Here is a 19,704-nt window from a genome sequence, read left to right as displayed (position 1 = left end):
TTTTAGGTGTTGGAGATGATATCCTCGAATTCCAGGAGCAGCAATTACTGTTTTATGTGCTATTGCATTGTTTTGGAACTTTGGGGACAAAAAGTCAAAACAATAGCAGTTTTAAAAGTAAGAAGAACCGACAAAGGAAGCACATGGTGCGGTCAGTGCAGGAGAGAGGGGGAGATAAAAACCTGACACCATGTGTATGTGTGTGGAATGAGTTGCCAGAGGAAGCGGTGGAGGCTGGTACAATTGCAACATTTAAAAGGCATTTGGATGGGTATATGAATGGGAAGGGTTGGAGGAATATGGGTCGGGCGCTGGCAGGTGGGACTAGATTGGGTTGGGATATCTGGGCGGCATGGACGGGTTGGACTGAAGGGTCTATTCCCATGCTGTATATCTCTGTGACTGTATAAGTTGGAGCAGTTTGATTGAGAAAACGTTCAGAGAGGAGTGATAACCAGCTGCACTTAAAAAAAATCCTTACTTAGTGTGAAATCTGAATTGAGATTGCTGAGGGTCTTCCCGCACAGCCTGAGACCCCTTAGCCTGAGTGCCCCCCCCATCCCCACCCTCAAACTAATCCCACTTCCAGCAGGAAGACACTGGTTCTGGAGTGGGTGTTTATAGCTGATTGCTCTATCTGAAAGCTGGGACTGTGCACATGTCGTGGGGCATGTGCATGTGTGGTGGCCTTAACAAGCGCAGCCTCGTGTTTTTCCTTACTGGGGCGAGTGTCTCTGGTGTTCTGTCCAAGGGTTATCCCCTTCCTCCCATTTGTGTAGATGAACTCCGCAGCAGAAACACTGAATTCTGTCCTCCAAACCTGAAGATGCAAAGAGAGAAGCTATGAGACGGTGCCCTGTTCCCTGCACCAACGATGCAAGTGCCCACTGCACCTGGCCCACTTCGCCCTGCCAGCCCTACTTCACCCCACGGCAGCCCCCCCTCTTGGCCAGTGCCATGAATTTCAGCCAAGATCACGGCACTGACCACCTGCTGCATGGGAGACAGGGGAGAGACTCAGGAATACTGGGAGGAAGGAGAGCCAGGGATGGGGGGAGGGGCTGGAGATTTCAGACCACACTGCCACCTTGGGTTGGCATTTATCCCACAGCAAAGGCTGATCGGGTCACAATCGCATGGCTGATCTCAACCGGGCGCAGCGAGCTTCGCTGACCAGTTACCCGGAAGGCTCTACAGAAATGCAAACCTTTCTCTCTTGCATCCCCACCCCACTCCCTGACCCCCGCCAACCCTTTGTGGCTCCCAGCAGCAATGATGGCGCCCGCTTATGCCCACCAGCTTAGAATCCCTCTGACCTTCGTAGAAGAATCCAGCTTCTGCCAACTCAGCCGGGTTGGCGCTGCACCATGATGGCCAGGTGTGGAACGACTCCAGCCGGGTCCTCTCAGCCACGAAAATATTCCAACCCCTGTCCGGGTCTGGCCCTAGTCACACATGAAGAAGAGAGGAAAACCGTTATGAGCTAAGGAGGGTCTGGGCTGAGATCACAGTGTCCAAGCTTGGGTCTTTGGATGACAGACTCAATGATGGTGCGACGATGTGTGGGGAATGCACCTCAGAATGAGCACTTCCCGAGCTGGTGATGGGACTCTTTGAGAATCACAGAGTTGTTTCCACTGGGGAATGGAGGGACAAGTGTAACTCTGTATATCTCAGTGCGCGGTTTATGGAACCTACAGAAAGTTGGAAAGGTGTCACTCTGAGTTGGCCTAATTTCTGCTTCAATATTTTGTGATCTTTATCAGGGAGAAAGCCGGGGAATGGTGTTGTGATATTAGCGAGTCAGATGGGTTTTTCCCAACAACTGACTTTTCGTCATGTTAATCGAATCATGACAGGATAGACGGTAAATAGATAAGGCTTTTTTTCCCAGGGTAGCAGAGTCCAAAACTACTGGGAAAAAGATTTAAGGTGAGAAAGGAAAGATTTAAAAGGGACCAAAGGGACAATGTTTTCACACAGAGGATGGTGTGTTTGTGGAATATACATTGACCCATCTCCCTCTGAACCTTCACTATTCATGTACCCACCCGGATACCTTTTAAATGTTGTAATTGACCCAGCCTCCCCCATTACCTCTGGCAGCTCATTCAATACACGCACCACCCTCTGTGTGAAAACGTTACCCCTTAGGTCCCTTTTAAATCTCTCTCCTCTCACTCTAAGCCTATGCCCCTCTAGTTCTGGACTCCCCCACCCCAGTGAAAAGACCTTGTCTATTCACCCTAACCATGCCCCTCATGATTTTATAAACCTGTATAAGGTCACCCCTCAGCCTCTGGCATTCCAGGGAAAGTAGCCACACCCTATTCAGTCCCTCCCTGTAGAGGCGTCATCATATGCAAGGCGGATGCGGGAAAGTGGGACTTGGGTAGGCCGGATGGACCGAAGGGTCTCCTCTGTGAAGTGTGATTCCATGAGGGGACCAAGTTTGGTCGGCGTGAGGATGAGTATCTCAGAGAGTCGTGAGGGTGGTCTCTTCACTGCCAATGTCCCCCCACTCTCAAAGGAACAGCACCCCCTCTGGATTGCAGAGGTTGAGTGGACTGGCCCCCACCCCACCATTTTCCCCCATCCCCCTGCCCAAAGGACTTGAAGCCAACTCACGTGATACCGGATCCTCGCTGCGAGTCAATGGCGATGGGGGAAGGTCGTCCAATGCTGGGAGGCTCAGAAAGTGGGCGCCCTGTGGAAACAGAAAGAAGCTCCTCAGGAAATCTGGGAGAAGGGGAGCCCCATTAGCTCTCAGGCACTCTCCCCACCCCCCCACCCTTATCCCTCAGATCTGTGTCAGGATTGGCACCTGGGGAGACGCCCAATGGGTCCCATAGCACAAGGTGGTATTCCTTCTCTGGAATTGTGAATTGCCGGCTTGGACAGCATCGATGGACACCCCAGAATGGCCTCAGCCCCCACCCTACCTCTTGAAAAGTCTCTGGCGATCAGATGTCCAGTTCTGGCCACTGCGAGTAGTGCCCCCACCTCTGAGCTGGGGACGTGTCTCAGCGATGGAGTTCCACTCCATGCCGAGTGCGGAGCACCCATGGTGCACCTAACTAGTTGAAGGGCACCAGCCTGTGATGTCATCTGGTGCATGTTAGCAGGGAGAACAGGAGAGATTCACAGTTAACCACACACATGCGCAGCCAAGCCTCTCCTGTCACGCTACATCTATGTCAGGCTCCAGGAGTGAAATGTAACTCCTCACCACATAGCGCTTCGTCACTGTTGCCTCATTTGACTGGAGGAGAACCCTTCTCTCTCCTGTGGGTCCCATTTCAAACAGGTTGGGGTGTCCAATTCACCTGAGGAGCTCTCCCAGGATTTACTGAGGCCAGCTCTGGCACCATTGGGCTGAATGGTCTCGTCTGTGCTTCAATGAAACTCTCACCATGACTCCAGGAAATCCGATGTAGCTCCGGGAGTACTGGTCCCTTTCTTCCTCGGATTTCTGTCCCTGAAGATACTCGCACCTTGGAAAGACAACAGAGCCATTGGACTGTGGGATCAGGCCATAGAATTAGACATCGATCCCCGAGGGAGGGGACAATGGATACAGTGCACTCTCCCTGTGTCCAGGAATCATACTGTGCTACCTCTCCTGTGCTCACTGAACACACAGAATCCTCACACTCCCGTGTCCAGGGAGCACATGCAACTCTCACTCTCCCATGTCCAAGCAATACACATAACCCTCATTCTCCCGTGTCCAGGGAACATGTTACCCTCACACTCCCGTGTCCAGGAAACACACATAACCCTCACAGTCCCGTGTTCAGGGAACACACAGAACTGTCACTCTCCCATGTCCAGGAAACACACGTAACCCTCACTCCCCTGTGTTCAGGGAGCACACAGAACCCTCACTCATGTTCAGGAAACACACACAATCCTCAAACTCCCATGTCCAGGGAACACGCAGAATCCTAACTCTCTCATGTCCAGGGAACACACAGAACTGTGGCTCTCCCATGTTCAGGAAACACACGTAACCCTCACAGTCCCATGTCCAGGGAACACCCAGAATTCTCACACTCCTGTGTCCAGTAAACACACATAACCCTCACTCCCTCGTGTCCAAGGGACCCACGGCGTTGACACCCCATGCCCAGGCAGTGCATGAAGCTGTTGGCCTGATGTTCACCAAATTTGTGGCCAATATCTGCTGTGCCCAGCATCGGGTGCGGTTTGAGAGGGCACTGCCTCTTCCTGTGGGCCGAGGAGCCTGACGCTCAGGTCTCCATTGGGATAGTGCCTCGCTCTAATGGAAGAGTGTGCTCCGGAAAAACGCAGAGGATCCGAGAGGAAAGCAAAAGTCCACTTACTGTGGGAACCACTTGGCGTGTTCCTGCCATGGGTCGTCCCCTTCCTCCCAGTTGGCAAGGCTGCCATCACAGGAGAAACACTGCACTTGATCCTTGCTGCCTGTCGGGTGAGGGGAGATGAGGAGCAGTCATGGCCTGGGCACTTGAAATCGATATCATGCTGACCCCTCGCTCTGGCCCTCCCAGATTATCTTCCCTGAGCTCCCCCACAATCCTGAGAGTCCACATCCCTCTACCACCTCCTCTGAAAGCTCCCACTGCAAAATGCTTAGCCTTCCCCACCTCCTCCCCTTCTCCATGGGTGGGGGACACTGTGAGCACCTCAGTCTGGACTGCGGATGGGGATGTCCCAAGCTGGAGTGACATTAAAAACCCAAACTGATTCACCAAAAAGGCGAGGGAATTTTAATTTGTTGAATAGCAGGCCCAACATTTATTGCCTAGAGGGGCAGTTTAGAGTCAACCACATTGGGCTGTGGGTCTGGAGTTACCTGTAGGCCAGACCGGATAAGGGTGGTTGTTTCTTTCCCTCAAGGGCATGAGCGTTTTTTTCCAATAATGGTCCCATGGTCATCTTTTGGTTTTTAATCCCAGATTTTTAACATCAAATTCAAATCCCACCAAGGTGGTTATCAAATCTGGGCCCCCTAGAGATTACAGCAGTCTCTGGATGGACAGTCCAGCAACAATAGCAGCGGGCTGTCACTTCCCCTTGCCCGGTTGGGGCTCACATGTGACCCTGAGAACCATGGCAATTGGCCCCTAATCAGCCACTCTCTAAAATGGCCCAGTGGAGTCACTCAACCAGGTTCAAGAAGATGTTGCGCCAACCCCCTCCCTCAGCTTCACGAGGGGCAATTGGGGACTGACAATATCAGGCCAGCCAGTGATGCCTACACAGCTGGAGAGGGGTGTGTGATTCTAATGGCCAATTCCTGCACGTTTCTATCCCACCAGCGGTCACCTGTGTAGAAAAACCCAGCTCCCGCCAACAGAGCGGGCTCCGTTGGTGCGTAGAAAGGCCAGCTCCCGAAGCTCTCCAGCCGGCTCCTCTCCTCCACTAGCTGCTGCCGTTGGCTCTGCAGGATCTTGCTGGGTGGCTGGACCCGCACAGCATACTTGGGAACATCACCAACATCCAGTGCCTTGACCAAGCCGCAGTCAGGCTCGAACAGCCTGTGTTCCGACCATGGAGTCTTGGTGAGACTGGTGCTGGAGAGGACTCCCCCGCAGCAGAAACACTGTATGTAGGTCTTGGTGCCCGTGTAGTAGAAACCTGCATCCGCCATCTCCTCAGGACTCCAGCTGGAGAATGACGGGTAGCTCTCGAAGCTCTTCAGCCTCCTCAGTTCGCTCCTCATCCGAGCATTGTAGCCCCTCACCCTCTGCCGACAAAAGGCCGCATCTTGCTCCTCAATCTGTGCCACAAACTCCGCCATGTTGAAGTTCATCAAGGGCATGATGGACTGGAGCTCATTGGCATTCATCTGCCGGTGGAGGGTGGCGGTGCCCTGTGTTGCGCCTTCTGGTGGTGGTGCCAGCTCTTGCGTTGCCATGATCTAGATGTCAACCAATCAGTGGGTTATCTTTCAGTTAGCCATTCAGCCCATCCCGACAGTGCCATGCTGCGTAACTCTCTGTGCCAACCTCCATTTCCCCCTGCACACCTCTCCTACCCTAATAACCATTGTCCCCTCTTCGGTTGAACTGTTCCACAGCCGCCACCTCATTACCCGTCAGACCCTGACCACTTACTGGCTGGTAATGTCTCCTCTTGCATCACCCTTCGTTTGTTCACCTGTCCACTTCCCCTCTCATAGAGTCCTACAGCCCGGATACTGACCCTTCAGTCCAACTCGGTCAAATATCCTCAATCAATCTAGTGCCAATTGGCAGCGTTTGGCCCATATCCCTCTGACCCGGCCCCACAACTATCTCGACTCCACCTCCTCTCACCCACCTGCCTGCAAAATGGGAGCCCATATTCCCAATTCTTCTGCTCCATCTGGATGAGGCATTCCACTCCAGGACATCCCAGACATCATATTACTGTAGGGAGCACAGTTTCTCTTCCTCAGTAATGGAGGATAGCCTCATCCTCAGATCTCATGCACTCTTGCCCCAAACTGTCCTACCCCCTCCACCCACAACGACAATAAGGATTGAGAGTCTCCTTCGTCCTGTATCGGGGGGGTGGGGGCGGGGGAGACCAAACGCAGACTCGCTGAGCATCTGCGCTCTGTTTACACCAGCCAACCTGACCTTCTGGTTGCCATCTGCTTTAATTCCCCCTCCTCTCCCTCTCCGGTGCCATGTCCATCCCATGGTCTGCTGAGCAAGGACTCAAAAGACGTGACGCTGGAAAAAGCACAGCCGGTCAGGCAGCATCTGAGGAGCAGGAGAACCCACCATTTAGGGCATAAGCTCAGTGGCCTCAGCATTGACTTCAGCAGCTTCAGAATTCCCCCACCCTCCCTCTGCAGCCTAATTCCATGTCTAGCCTTTCCCCTCTTCCTTGCCTCCCTGACCTGACCTAACCTATCCTGCTCAGCTGTCCACCCTTCCCACTGCTTCCACCTACCATCATCCCATCTACCTTACCCCCAGAACAAGTCCCCTCCTTCTATAGACTTCTGGGCTCCCCCTCCCCGCACCGTTGATCTTCCTGTTGATCGAAACGTGGATCTTCCTGTTCCTTGGATGCTGCCTGACCTGCTGTGCTCTTCCAGCCTCACACCTACTGGCCCTGACTTTCAGTCCCTGCGCCCCTTCCTGTCCACATGGGCAAGGGTGGTCTATGGTTCTCGACCTGAGCCAAAGAGGTAGTTGGAGGGGGTTAGGGGGCGAATGGCCATCTCTACTGTTGCCCCCTTCCACCCTTCCCCAACCCCACATTCACTCTCGCGCGTCAGGGAGAGAGATGGATGAGATTACCTTAATGTCAAACCCAACCAATGGGCTGATCCCTTGCCTCAGTGGGGTCCCAGATCGGTTCACTCTCTGTCGGTGCACGGTCTTTCAGCTTCTCAGTCAGTTGCTCCAGTCCTTCTGCTCAAAGGGGTGATCTCTCCCTGCAGTCGACCTCCCAGAGCCAGCTCTGAATATTGACGGGCAGTGTGTTTTGGCTTTCTCCGAGTGACCAGGACCGGCTCTTGCTTCACCAGAGTTGAGATGATTTCTGTCACTTACCGTCCGACCGGCCCATTGCTTGTTGCACAACTTCCTGTATGAATTGCGGAACACACACACACAGATCAACAATGTGTCTGTGTACGGAGACAGTGAAAGAGAGAGAGACAGGAAGAAGGGAGAGAGACGGGGTGGGGGGCGGAGGGAAAGGGAGGGGAGAAAGGAAAGACGGGAAGAAGGGAAAGTGGGAGGGAAGAAGAGTAAGAGAGGGAAGGGGGAGCCTGGTTGGGGAGAATGGGAAGGGGTTATTGGATGGAAAGGGGAGGTGAGTGAGGGGTGGGGAGAGAACAAGGGAGAGGAAGTGGGTAGTATGCAGGGGAGGGGACAAGGGAGGGAAAAGACGGAGGGGGAGGGTGGGGGTGGAGTGGGTTAGTGTGAGGAGAGAAGTACAAGGGGCGAGCGGGTAGTGGGAGAGGAGTAGGGGTGAGGGGAGCGGTGAGGGAGGCGATGGGGAGGGAAGGGTGAGAGGGAGGGGAGAAGAGGGTGAGGGAAATTGGGGGAGGAAGGTGAGGGGGACATGGGGGAAGAGGGTGAGGGCAAAGGAGGGAAGAGGGAGAGAAGGAAGAAGGTAAGGGGGAAGAGGGAAGAGAGATGGGTGGAAGGTGGTGTGGCTATGGGAGGAGAGGGAAGGGGAGGGTGTGAGGGGAGGGGTGGTGGAAAAGGGGGAGAGCAGAGGCGGATGGGGAGGGAGAAGGGGAGGGGAACAGAGGTGGCAGGGGAAGGCGTAAGGTGGGGTAAGAGGCAGGGGAGAGGGAGAGGAAAGAGCGACAGGAAGGGGGTGGCAGGGTGTGTGGGGGGGGTGGGAGAAGTGGAGGGGGTGGGAAATGGGGAGCAGGGAAGGACAAGAGGAGATGATGGGTGGGGAGAGGGGTGGGGCATCAGGAGGCAAAGGGGAGAGGGAAGTGAGAGAGGGAGGGGTTGAGAGGAGGGAGGGAAAGGGGTGGGATGGTTGAAGGCAGAGGAAAGGGAGAAAGTGGGAGGGAAGGGAGTATGGAGGAGAGGGGAGAGTGGGGGAGGGGGGAGTGGGGGGAGGACAGGAGGTACAGAGAAGAGGGGGAGGGGGAGAGTGGGGGAGGGGGGAGTGGGGGGAGGACAGGAGGTACAGAGAAGAGGGGGAGGGGTACAGAGTGGACAGTGGGGGGAGGGGGAAGTAGTGGGGTAGTAGGACGGGGAGTGGTGGGGAGGACGGGGGTGTGGAGAAGATGGGGAGGGGGTAAAGAGGGGGAGAGGAGCTGGAAAGGAGAAGGGAAGAGGAAAGCGGAGCTGCAGGGTGAAAATGAAGTGGAGGGAGGGAGGGGTTAGGGAGAAGGTACAGAGAGGGAGGAGGGGGAGAGAGCAACTGAAGGAGAGAGAGAGAGAGAGAGAAGAAAGGGGGGATTGCATACATTGACAGGAAATCATGTGAGTTCAGTGAAATGACTGTCTCATGCCCAGGGCAGCCATTTTAATAACCTTTTATGACCCAGTTGCGATGACGATCAGATTAAAATAGGTCTTGCACAGAATATCGTCAGAGAAATGATCTAAAATGATAAAAGGTTTGAGGCAATTCTGGATGCTTCAGGACGTATTCATTGCAACCTTCCAGCCTGTTTAAGGAAACCTCTTCTGCTTTTTGCAGTCTCAAAATTGAGAATTGGTTGATGCAGTTTCACTTCCTAATTTGACGGGGTTGCTCCTTGCAATAAAGTTGAAAATACTTGCTTCAGTGTCCTTGAGATTGTTTAATAATTTAAAGTTAGCTTTTGGTAACTTAGGCCACAATAGCAAGAAAGTGGAGTTGAGGGTGATTAGATCAGTCATGATCTCATTGCGGGGCAGAGCAGATTGGATGGGCTGAATGGCCTACTCTTGCATCTTATGGTCATTAATTGGGAAAGAGCTGAATTGAGAAACTCAGAGAATTCCTGCAATTAAGAGCCTGGCTGGATGCCTTGGACCCAGAGTTGGGCTCCACACTTTAAGGAAAGGGACTGAGGAGAGGGAGTGGATTCAGGGATAATGAATGGCAATGGGCTCAGGAATGCAGGACCTCAATTCCTCAAAGAGCCTGGAGAAGTGAGGATCACCCAGAATCCAGCACCTTCAGTGATTGCATGAAATCAGGACGCCGTGGTAAGCTGACGAGAAATCGATGACCTCAGAGCTAATGAATTATGGGACTCTGCCTTGAAACATATACACCAACTTATAGTGATGCTGGAGAACAGAGGAACCTAGGGGTTCAAGTATATAACTTCTTGAAGCTTACGTCCCATGTAGACAGGGTGGTGAAAAAGGCATTTAGCCCGTTTGCCTTCATTGCTCAGTCCTTTGAGTAGAGGTGTTGAGAAGGAGAAAGTGAGAACTGCAGATGCTGGAGATCTGAGTTGAGAATGTGGTGCTGGAAAAGCACAGCAGGTCAGGCAGCATCCGAGGAACAAGAGAATCGATGTTTCGTGCATAAGCCCTTCGTGCAAAACATTGAATCTCCTGCTCTTCGCATGCTGCCTGACCTGCTGTGCTTTTCCAGCACCATACTCTCAACATGGGTGTTGAGAAGTCAGGTTGAGATTGTACAGGACATTGGTGAGGCTTCTTCTGGAGTAAGACTAAAACTCACACAACACCAGATTATAGACCAACAGGTTTATTTGGAAGCACTAACTTTCGGAGCACTGTTGATGAAGAAAGAGCACTCCGAAAGCTTAAGCCTCCAAATAAACCTGTTGGACTATAACCTGATGTTGTATGATTTTTAACTTTGTACACTCCAGTCCAACACTGACATCTCCAAATCATGACATTTTCTGGAATACAGCATCCAGTTGTAGTACCAAGTGAAAGGAATGCTGTTATTAAGCTGGAGAGGGTTCAGCAGAGATTTATCAGGATGGAAAGTTTGAGTTATAAAGAAAGGCTGGATAGGCTGGAAGCTTTTTCACTGGAGGTTGAGAGGTGACCCTATCGAGGTTTAAAATCTCATGAGGGGGCTAGATAAGGATAGTGGTTGGTGTCTTTTCCCTAAGGTGGGGGATTTCAAGACTGGGGGCAGAAGATTATAAAAAGACATGAGGGGCAAACTTTTTTACACAGAGGGTGGTTCACATGTGGAATGACTTTCCCGAGGAAGAGGTGGATGCAGGCACAGTTACAATATTTAAAAGACATTTGGATAAGAGCGTGGACAGGAAAGGTTTGGAGGGATATGGGTCAGGAACAGGCAGGTGGGACTAATTTAGTTTGGGATAATGTTCGACATAGACTGGTTGGACTGAGGGGTCTGTTTCTGTGCCCTTTGACTCTATGACTCTATTACAATTACATCTCAATACCTATGTTGCCCCAGTGGGCACACAGTGTTGGGATGATAATATCACTGCACTGGCTCATCCAGTGGGACCGGACTGATAATGTAAGGCATTGGTTCAAATCCCATCATTGCACTCAAAATGGGATTTTAAGACAATGAATAAACCTGGAGTTGAAAGCTGGGATTGGTAATGGTGACTGTGACAAGTTATTACTCACTGTAAAACTGCACCAGGCACACATCTGAGGGAAGTGAAGTTTGCTATAGTTATAAAGTCTGACTTGTGTGTAACTCTAGGAGCAAGTTAAGGAGAAGTGGACCATTCAGCCCATCGGCACTGCAGCGCCGTCCAATGAGATGGCACCAGATCTTACAAACATTCACTCCCCTGCTGGGTTCCTTGTCGTCGACTCTGCACTGAAAAAGCCCCAGCAAGCCACTCAGTTCAAGGGACAATTAAGGATGGATAACACTCTTTGGCCACGCCAGGCGACGCCCCATCCCATGAACTATCACCAACCTCATCCATTCTCTTGTAAGGTCAGGTATCCACATGTGCCCTCCAGGAGTCCACTCTCTGTGAACTTGCAGATATCTGACTCTCTGCTGCCCCTGTCTGGGTGCCTGGGTACCAATCCCAGGCTGAACATTAACTTTTCTCTGAATAGAAAATGATTGACCAGATCTCAGTCTGTTACAGCCTGTGAACGTGCCCAAGCACAGCCTTATCTTGTGAAGGCACTGCTCCAATCAAACACACTGCACTGACAAACCACAAATACCTGCAGCAGCTCAACCTGCTGTTTCTATTTGCAACATGTCTTTCTGCCACTTAGAGTCAAAGAGATGTACAGCATGGAAACAGACCCTTCTGTCCAACCCATCCATGGCAACCATAAGACCATAAGACCATAAAACTTTGGAGTGGAAGTAAGACCATTTGGCCGATCGAGTCCACTCCACCATTCAATCATAGCTGATGGGCATTTCAACTCCACTTACCCACATTCTCTCCGTAGCCCTTAATTCCTCGAGACATCAAGATATTGATATCCCAACCCAATCTAGTCCCACCTGCCAGCACCTGGCCCATATCCCTCCAAACCCCTTCTATTCATATACCCATCCAAATGCCATTTAAATGTTGTAATTGTACCAGCCTCCACCACTTCATTTGGCAGCTCATTCCATACACGTACCATTCTCTAGGTGAAAAAGTTGCCCCGGCCCCAGGGAAAAGACTTTGCCTATTTACCCTGTCCATGCCCCTCATAATTTCGTAAACCTCTATAAGGTCACCCCTCAGCCTCCAATGCTGCAGGGAAAACAGCCCCGACCATTTCAGCCTCTCCCTCCAGCTCAAATCCTCCAACCTTGGCAATATTCTTGTAAATCTTTTCTGAACCCTTTCAAGTTTCACAACATCTTTCCAATAGGAAGGAGACCAGAATTGCATGCAATATTCCAACAGTGGCTTAACCAATGTCCTGTACAGCCACAACATGACCTCCCAACTCCTGTACTCAATACTCTGACCAATAAAAGAAAGCATACCGAATGCCTTCTCCACTATCCTACCTACCTGCGACTCCACTTTCAAGGAGCTATGAACCTGCATTCCAAGGTCTCTTTGTTCAGCAACACTCACTAGGACCTCACCATTAAGTGGATAAGTCCTACACTGTTTTGCTTTCCCAAAATGCAGCACCTCGCATTTATCTGAATTAAACTCCATCTGCCACTTCTCAGTCCATTGGCCCATCTAGTCAAGATATTTTGTAATCTAAGGTAACCCTCTTCGGTGTCCACTACACCTCCAATTTTGGTGTCATCTGCAAACTTACTAATTGTACCTCCTATGCCTGCATCCAAATCATTTATGTAAATGACAATAAGTAGAGGACCTGCACCGATCCTTGTGGCACTCCACTGTTCACAGGCCTCCAATGTGAAAAACAACCCTCCACCACCACCTTCTGTCTTCTACCTTTAAGGCAGTTCTGTATCCAAATGGCTAGTTCTCCCTGTATTCCATGAGATCTAACCTTGCTAATCAATCTCCCACGGGGAACCTTGTCAAACGCCTTAATGAAGTCCATATAGATTACATCAACCACTCTGCCCTCATCAATACTCTTTGTTACTTTTTCAAACAACTCAATCAAGTTTGTGAGATATGATTTCCCACAGACAAAGCCATGTTGACTAACCCTAATCCATCCTTGTCTTTCCAAATACATGTACATCCTGTCCCTCAGGATTCCCTCCAACAACTTGCCCACCACTGATGTCAGGCTCACTGGCCTATAGTTCCCTGGCTTGTCCTTACCACCCTTCTTAAACAGTGGCACAATGCTAGCCAACCTCCAGTCTTTCGGCACCTCACCTGTGACTATCGATGATACAAATATCTCAGGAAGAGGCCCAGCAATCACTTCTCTAGCTTCCCACAGAGTTCAAGGGTATACCTGATCAGTTCCTGGGGATTTATTCACCTTTATGCATTCCAAGACATCCAGCACTTCCTCCTCTGTAATCTGGACATTTTGCAAGATGTCACCATCTATTTCCCTCCAGTCTATACCTTCCATATCCTTTTCTACAATAAATACTGATGCAAAATACTCGTTTAGTATCTCCCCCACTTTCTGTGGCTCCACACAAAGGCCACCTTGCTGATCTTTGAGGGTCCCTATTCTCTCCCTCGTTACTCTTTTGTCCTTAATGTATTTGTAAAAACCCTTTGGATTTGCCTTAATTCTATTTGCCAAAGCTAGCTCGTGTCCCATTTTTGCCCTCCTGATTTCCCTCTTAAGTATACTCCTACTGCATTTATAATCTTCTGAGGATTCACTCGATCTCTCCTATCTATACCTTACATATGCTTTCTTCTTTTTCCTAACTAAACCCTCAATTTTTTTTCAGAACCAGCATTCCCTAGACCTACCAGCGTTTCTCTGGATTCTCGTTACCTCATTTCTGAATGCTTCCCATTTTCCAGCCGTCCCTTTACCTGCGAACATCTGCCCCCAATCAGCTTTCGAAAGTTCTTGCCTAATACCGTCAAAATTGGCCTTTCTCCAATTTAGCACTTCAACTTTTAGATCTGGTCTATCCTTTTCCATCACTATTTTAAATCTAATAGAATTATGGTCGCTGGCCCCAAAGTGCTCCCCCACTGACACCTCAGTCACCTGCCCTGCCTTATTTCCCAAGAGTAGGTCAGGTTTCGCATCTCCTCTAGTAGGTACATCTACATATTGAATCAGAAAATTTTCTTGTACACACTTAACAAATTCCTCTCCATCTAAACTTTTAACACTATAGCAGTCGCAGTCTATGTTTGGAAAGTTAATAACCCCTACATTAACCACCCTACTATTCTTACAGATAGCTTACAAGTTTGTTTCTGAATTCCCTCTGAGGATTTGGGGGTCTATAATATAATCCCACGAAGGTGATCATCCCTTTCTTACTTCTCAGTTCCACCCAAATAACTTCTCTGGATGTATTTGTAGGAATATCCTCCCTCAGCACAGCTGTAATGCTATCCATTATCAAGAACGCCACTTGACGACACAGCACAGACCTCACTGGGTATGGACGACAAATGCACTTGTCAAAGCAGCTGGGAGGAAGTGAAATGCTGTATGCATCTGCCTGTGATGACTGAAAAGAGAAAAGTCTGCCTCTTTCACAAGTGAAGTCAGGAGGAGTGTCACAGCTTCTTTCCAGAGATTACATCAGTTCAGAGTAAATGAGAGGGTGCCCCAGGCAGGAAGGAACAGGTACCAAGCATCTGCAGTCATGCAGTTTCCGTAGTGTAGTGGTTATCACGTTTGCCTCACACGCGGCAGGTCCCCAGTTCGATCCTGGGTGGGAACATTGTGTTGCATCTTTTTATCTCTCTCTCCTCCCTCAGGGAAATGACCCAAACTCTCACACCTCATTCTGTTTGGTCCCGACTGTTCCATCCAGAACTGGGACAGTGCAAGGTTTCAAAGGAGACAAGCGCTGGGGATGATCTCTCACGGGAAGCTGAGAATTGATTCCTGAGAGCAGGAGATGTGAGGATAGGGTCAGTGAGAGGTCAGGGGGGATTGCAGAGTGGGTCAGAGAGCTGTTGGAAAGAAGGTGTGTGTTTCAAAAGACATGGTCCTTGGAGCCACATCCCTGACATCCAGGCTCTCCCACATTGTCACCAACTGAGCCAGCCAGAGATGATGCTGGGTGTTACCTCATCAGTTGCTGTAGTGAGGTAGTCCCAGTGATTTCCCCAGCGATCATTTCGGGTTTCAAAAAAATGTTGGAAATCTCCAGTTCAATCTGACGGTGCTGGCAATGCTGTAATAGAATCAACTCATTGATCCCGACCCTCCTCCAAATGAGGTCTTTGCACTCCCCAATAGGTGGGGAGCTCCTTGTATTTATAGATGAGACCATTCTGCCTGTTTAATCTGTGCTGGCGGAGGTGGGCTGGGGAGGGGTTCTCGCTGAAAGATTGGACATGTGAGAACGGACAGCAACATGAGCCATTGGGAGGTGTGGAAAGGCTGTGCTGAGTGAGTGAGAAGCCCCGTCTGTGTGTGTATCTGTGTGTGTCGAGGGGTGGGTAGAGGACTGTGTGAGTGAACAGGGCCCCCAGAGTGTCCCGGATGGGAAAGGCACTTTGTTCAAGCCTCCAGGGCCGCTGCCGCGAGATTTGATGGAAGAGACGGTGGTTTCCAAAGGGAACACAGGGGCAAAAAATAATTGAGAATCTTGTGCCCCGGGGCTGACAAAGCAACAGGCTGTAAAATGCATGGGAGAGAGAACATTTGATAGACATGCGTGAATAGATGCCTGAAACATTGATTTTTCCTGCTCCTTGGATGCTGTCTGACTGGTTGCGCTTTTCCAGCACCACTCTTTTCTCCAGCATCTGCAGTACCCACTTTAGCTATGTATGAAGAAATGTTGGCTGGATAAGTGTATTTGTAAAATCCCTTTGGATTCTCCTTAATTCTATTTGCTAAAGCTATCTCATGCCCTCTTTTTGCCCTCCTGATTTCCCTCTTAAGTATACTCCTACTGCCTTTATACCCTTCTAAGGATTCACTCGATCTATCCTGTCTATACCTTACATATGCTTCCTTCTTTTTCCTAACTAAACCCTCAATTCCTTTAGTCATCCAACATTCCTTATACCTACCAGCTTTTCCTTTCACCCTAACAGGAATATACTTTCTCTGGATTTTCATTTCTGAATGCTTCCCATTTTTCAGTCGTCCCTTTACCTGCGAACACTTACCCCCAATCAGCTTTTGAAAGTTCTTGCCTAATACCAAATTGGTCTTTCTCCAATTTAGAACTTCAACTTTTAGATCTGGTCTATCCTTTTCCATCACTATTTTAAATCTAATAGAATTATGGTCACTGGCCCCAAAGTGCTCCCCCACTGACACCTCAGTCACGTGCCCTGCCTTATTTCCCAAGAGTAGGTCAGGTTTTGCACCTTCTCTAGTAGGTACATCCACATATTGAATCAGAAAATTTTCACTTAACAAATTCCTCTCCATCTAAACTTTTAACACTATAGCAGTCGCAGTCTATGTTTGGAAAGTTAATAACCCCTACATTAACCACCCTATTATTCTTACAAATAGCTAAGATCTGCTTACAAGTTTGTTTCTCAATTTCCCTCTGACGATTTGGGGGTCTATAATACAATCCCACTAAGGTATCATCCCTTTCTTTTTTCTCAGTTCCACCCAAATAACTTCTCTGGATGTATTTGCAGGAATATCCTCCCTCAGCACAGCTGTAATGCTATCCCTTATCAAGAACGCCACTTGACGACACAGCACAGACCTCACTGGGTATGGACGACAAATGCACTTGTCAAAGCAGCTGGGAGGAAGTGAAATGCTGTATGCATCTGCCTGTGATGACTGAAAAGAGAAAAGTCTGCCTGTTTCACAAGAGAAGTCAGGAGGAGTGTCACAGCTTCTTTCTAGAGATGACATCAATTCAGAATAAATGAGTGGGTGCCCGAGGCAGGCAGGAAGGGACATGTAGGAAGTTTTTGTTATCGTAAAGTTTCCATAGTGTAGTGGTTATCACGTTCGCCTCACACGCGAAAGGTCCCCAGTTCGATCCTGGGTGGGAACATTGTGTTGCATCTTTTTATCTCTCTCTCCTCCCTCAAGGAAATGACCCAAACTCTTTGGATGCTGCCTGAACTGCTGTGCTCTTCCAGCACCACCGATCCAAACTCTCACACCTCATTCTGTTTGGTCCCAACTGTTCCATCCAGAACTGGGACAGTGCAAGGTTTCAAAGGAGACAAGCGCTGGGGATGACCCCTCACGGGAAGCTGAGAATTGATTCCTGAGAGCAGGAGATGTGGGGATAGGGTCAGGGGAGATTGCAGAGTGGGTCAGAGGGCTGATGGAAAGAGGGTGTGCGTTTCAAATGACGTCAGTCACCAACGTGTGCCTTGGAGCCACATCCCTGGGATCATAGCTCTCTCACATTGTCACCAACTGAGCCAGCCAGAGATGCTAACTCATCAATTGTTGTACTGAGGTAGTTCCCACTGATTTCCCCAGCGATCATTTCGGGTTTTAAAAAAATGTTGGACATGTCCCGTTCAATCTGACGGTGCTGGCAATGCTGCAATCGTATCAACTCATTGATCCCGACCCTCCTCCAAATGGGAGGGGAGCTCCTTTTATTCATAGGGGAGACCATTCCGCCCGTTTAATCTGTGCTGGCGGAGGGGAGGGCGGGGTTCTCGCTAAAGGGTTGGACAAATTGGAATGGACAGCAACATGAGCCCGTGGGAGATGTGGAAAGGCAGCGCTGTGTGAGTGAGAAGCCCCGTCTGTGTGTGTATCTGTGTGTGTCGAGGACTGTGTGAGTAAGCAGGGCCCCCCAGAGTGTCCCGGATGGGAAAGGCACTTTGTTCAAGCCTCCAGGGCCGCTGCTGCGAGATTTGATGGAAGAGACGGTGGTCTCTAAAGGACATACAGGGACCAAAAAAAAATTGTTTGAGAATGTTATGCACCGGGGCTGACAAAGCAACAGGCTGTAAAATGCATGGGAGAGAGAACATTTGATAGACATATGTGAACAGAAGAAGGGCTTTTGCCCGAAACGTCCATTATTCCTGCTCCTCGGATGCTGCCTGACCTGCTGAGCTTTTCCAGCACTACTCTAATTTCCAGCATCTGCAGCACCCACCTTTCCAATGTATGAGGACATGATGGCTAGATTGAGCACTGTAAAGGGGGGCTACTGCGTGTCAGAATGGCTGAGTGGTCTAAGGCGCTACAGACCTGTCAGGAGGGGGATTCGAACCCACGCCTCCAGAGGAGACTGAACGCAGCGCCTCAGACCGCTCGGCCACCCTGACGCCGACAGCGCCCCCTACTGCCGCCATGCTCACAGGAAGCCTCAGTCCGGGCAGGATCAGTTCACATGCACATCTATCAAACTCGCTCAGACGCAAACATTTTCAACCTATTGTGTTGTCAGACAAGATGGGCACAAAACGTCTCAAACAAATAATCTCCCCTCCCCCAAGTGCGGTCCTTCACAATCCCGTCTGCTCCATCAAATGAGGTTTATAACCAGGGCTGATCATCTTATTCAGGAAGGTTATTGCAGTGAGTGTGTGGGAGAGAGGTTCCTGCAGGTTCCCCCGTCAGGAGGAGGAGCCTGAATGAGTTGTGTCCAATCCGGCCTGTTTTAATTTCCGATTCCCAACAGCAGCACTTTCACATTGAAAACAGAAAACAAACTTAGTGGCACAAATAGAGGAAACAAAGTGACTACGAAAAGTGGATTGGACAGTTTGAGAAAATCCAATATAGCCCGGCTAGCTCAGTCGGTAGAGCATGAGACTCTTAATCTCAGGGTCGTGGGTTCGAGCCCCACGTTGGGCGGCGTGTACATTTCATTTTAACAACAGCGCGCACCAATTTGATCACTCTCCCTGATCGTTAATTGCTCTGAGTGAATCAACGGGCTCAATTTTCCCTGCAGTCTAATGGAGTGCAAAGTTAAACGTCACACCACACTAGGTGAAAGTCAAACAGGTGTATTTGGAAGTACTGAACAAAAAGCTTTGTAGGGATGCTGCATTCATGACTTTAAAATAAGACACGACTGTCAGCAGTGGTATTCGAACCCATGCCGCCAAGGAAAACGATGCCAGAACGCAGAGGCTTAGACGGCTCAGCCAGTCTGACACACAGTAACCTGCTTTACAGTGCTCAACCTAGCCATCATGTCTTCATACTTGGGAAAGGTGGCACAAATAGAGGAATCAAAGTAACTACGAAAAGTGGATTGGACAGTTTGAGGAAGGGCCAATGTAGCCCGGCTAGCTCAGTCGGTAGAGCATGAGACTATAAATCTCAGCGCTTGTCTCCTTTGACACCTTGCACTGTGCCAATTCTGGATGGAACAGTCGGGACCAAACAGAATGAGGTGTGAGAGTTTGGGTCAGTTCCCTGAGGGAGGAGAGAGGTATAAAAACATGCAACACAATGTTCCCCCCAGGATCGAACTGGGGACCTTTCGCGTGTGAGGCGAACGTGATAACCACTACACTATGGAAACTGCACGGCTGCAGATACTTGGTACCTGTTCCTTCCTGCCTGGGGCACCCACTCATTTACTCTGATCAGATGTAATCTCTGGAAAGAAGCTGTGAAACTCCTCCTGACTTCACTTGTGAAACAGGCAAACTTTTCTCTTTTCAGTCATCACAGGCAGATACATACAGCATTTCACTTCCTCCCAGCTGCTTTGACAAGTGCATTTGTCATCCATACCCAGTGAGGTCTGTGCTGTGTCGTCAAGTAACGTTCTTGATGAGGGATAGCATTG

At 49.9% G+C, this 19,704-nt stretch overlaps 1 protein-coding gene and 4 non-coding genes across 7 annotated transcripts in view; 3 read left to right on the top strand and 2 right to left on the bottom strand.

Moving 5' to 3' along the window:
* Positions 1-19,704, bottom strand: part of LOC132835225 (baculoviral IAP repeat-containing protein 1-like) — a 104,805-nt gene that overhangs the window by 22,204 nt on the left and 62,897 nt on the right. The window contains exons 1-7 of one of the 3 annotated variants that reach the window (XM_060854591.1): positions 7,281-7,766; positions 5,311-5,905; positions 4,347-4,446; positions 3,413-3,494; positions 2,629-2,707; positions 1,317-1,445; positions 721-820 (exon numbers count right to left, since the gene is read on the bottom strand). In XM_060854591.1, coding sequence (XP_060710574.1) covers positions 721-820; positions 1,317-1,445; positions 2,629-2,707; positions 3,413-3,494; positions 4,347-4,446; positions 5,311-5,902 — 1,082 coding nt within the window. In that variant the 5' untranslated portion in view covers positions 5,903-5,905; positions 7,281-7,766. Of the gene's footprint in view, positions 1-720; positions 821-1,316; positions 1,446-2,628; positions 2,708-3,412; positions 3,495-4,346; positions 4,447-5,310; positions 5,906-6,608; positions 6,653-7,280; positions 7,767-19,704 lie in introns of those variants that run through there. The other 2 variants (XM_060854593.1, XM_060854592.1) reach the window with 2 other exon arrangements.
* Positions 14,640-14,712, top strand: trnav-cac (transfer RNA valine (anticodon CAC)). Its single transcript has one exon. It is a non-coding gene; the product is annotated as a tRNA-Val (tRNA).
* trnav-cac (transfer RNA valine (anticodon CAC)) lies at positions 16,905-16,977 on the top strand. Its single transcript has one exon. It is a non-coding gene; the product is annotated as a tRNA-Val (tRNA).
* Positions 18,683-18,755, top strand: trnak-cuu (transfer RNA lysine (anticodon CUU)). The gene has a single exon. It is a non-coding gene; the product is annotated as a tRNA-Lys (tRNA).
* trnav-cac (transfer RNA valine (anticodon CAC)) lies at positions 19,363-19,434 on the bottom strand. The gene has a single exon. It is a non-coding gene; the product is annotated as a tRNA-Val (tRNA).

The sequence above is a fragment of the Hemiscyllium ocellatum genome, chromosome 44 (assembly GCF_020745735.1).
Source record: "Hemiscyllium ocellatum isolate sHemOce1 chromosome 44, sHemOce1.pat.X.cur, whole genome shotgun sequence".
In the NCBI taxonomy this organism is placed as follows: Eukaryota; Metazoa; Chordata; class Chondrichthyes; order Orectolobiformes; family Hemiscylliidae; genus Hemiscyllium; species Hemiscyllium ocellatum.
This window is presented reverse-complemented; position numbering and strand designations above follow the sequence as displayed.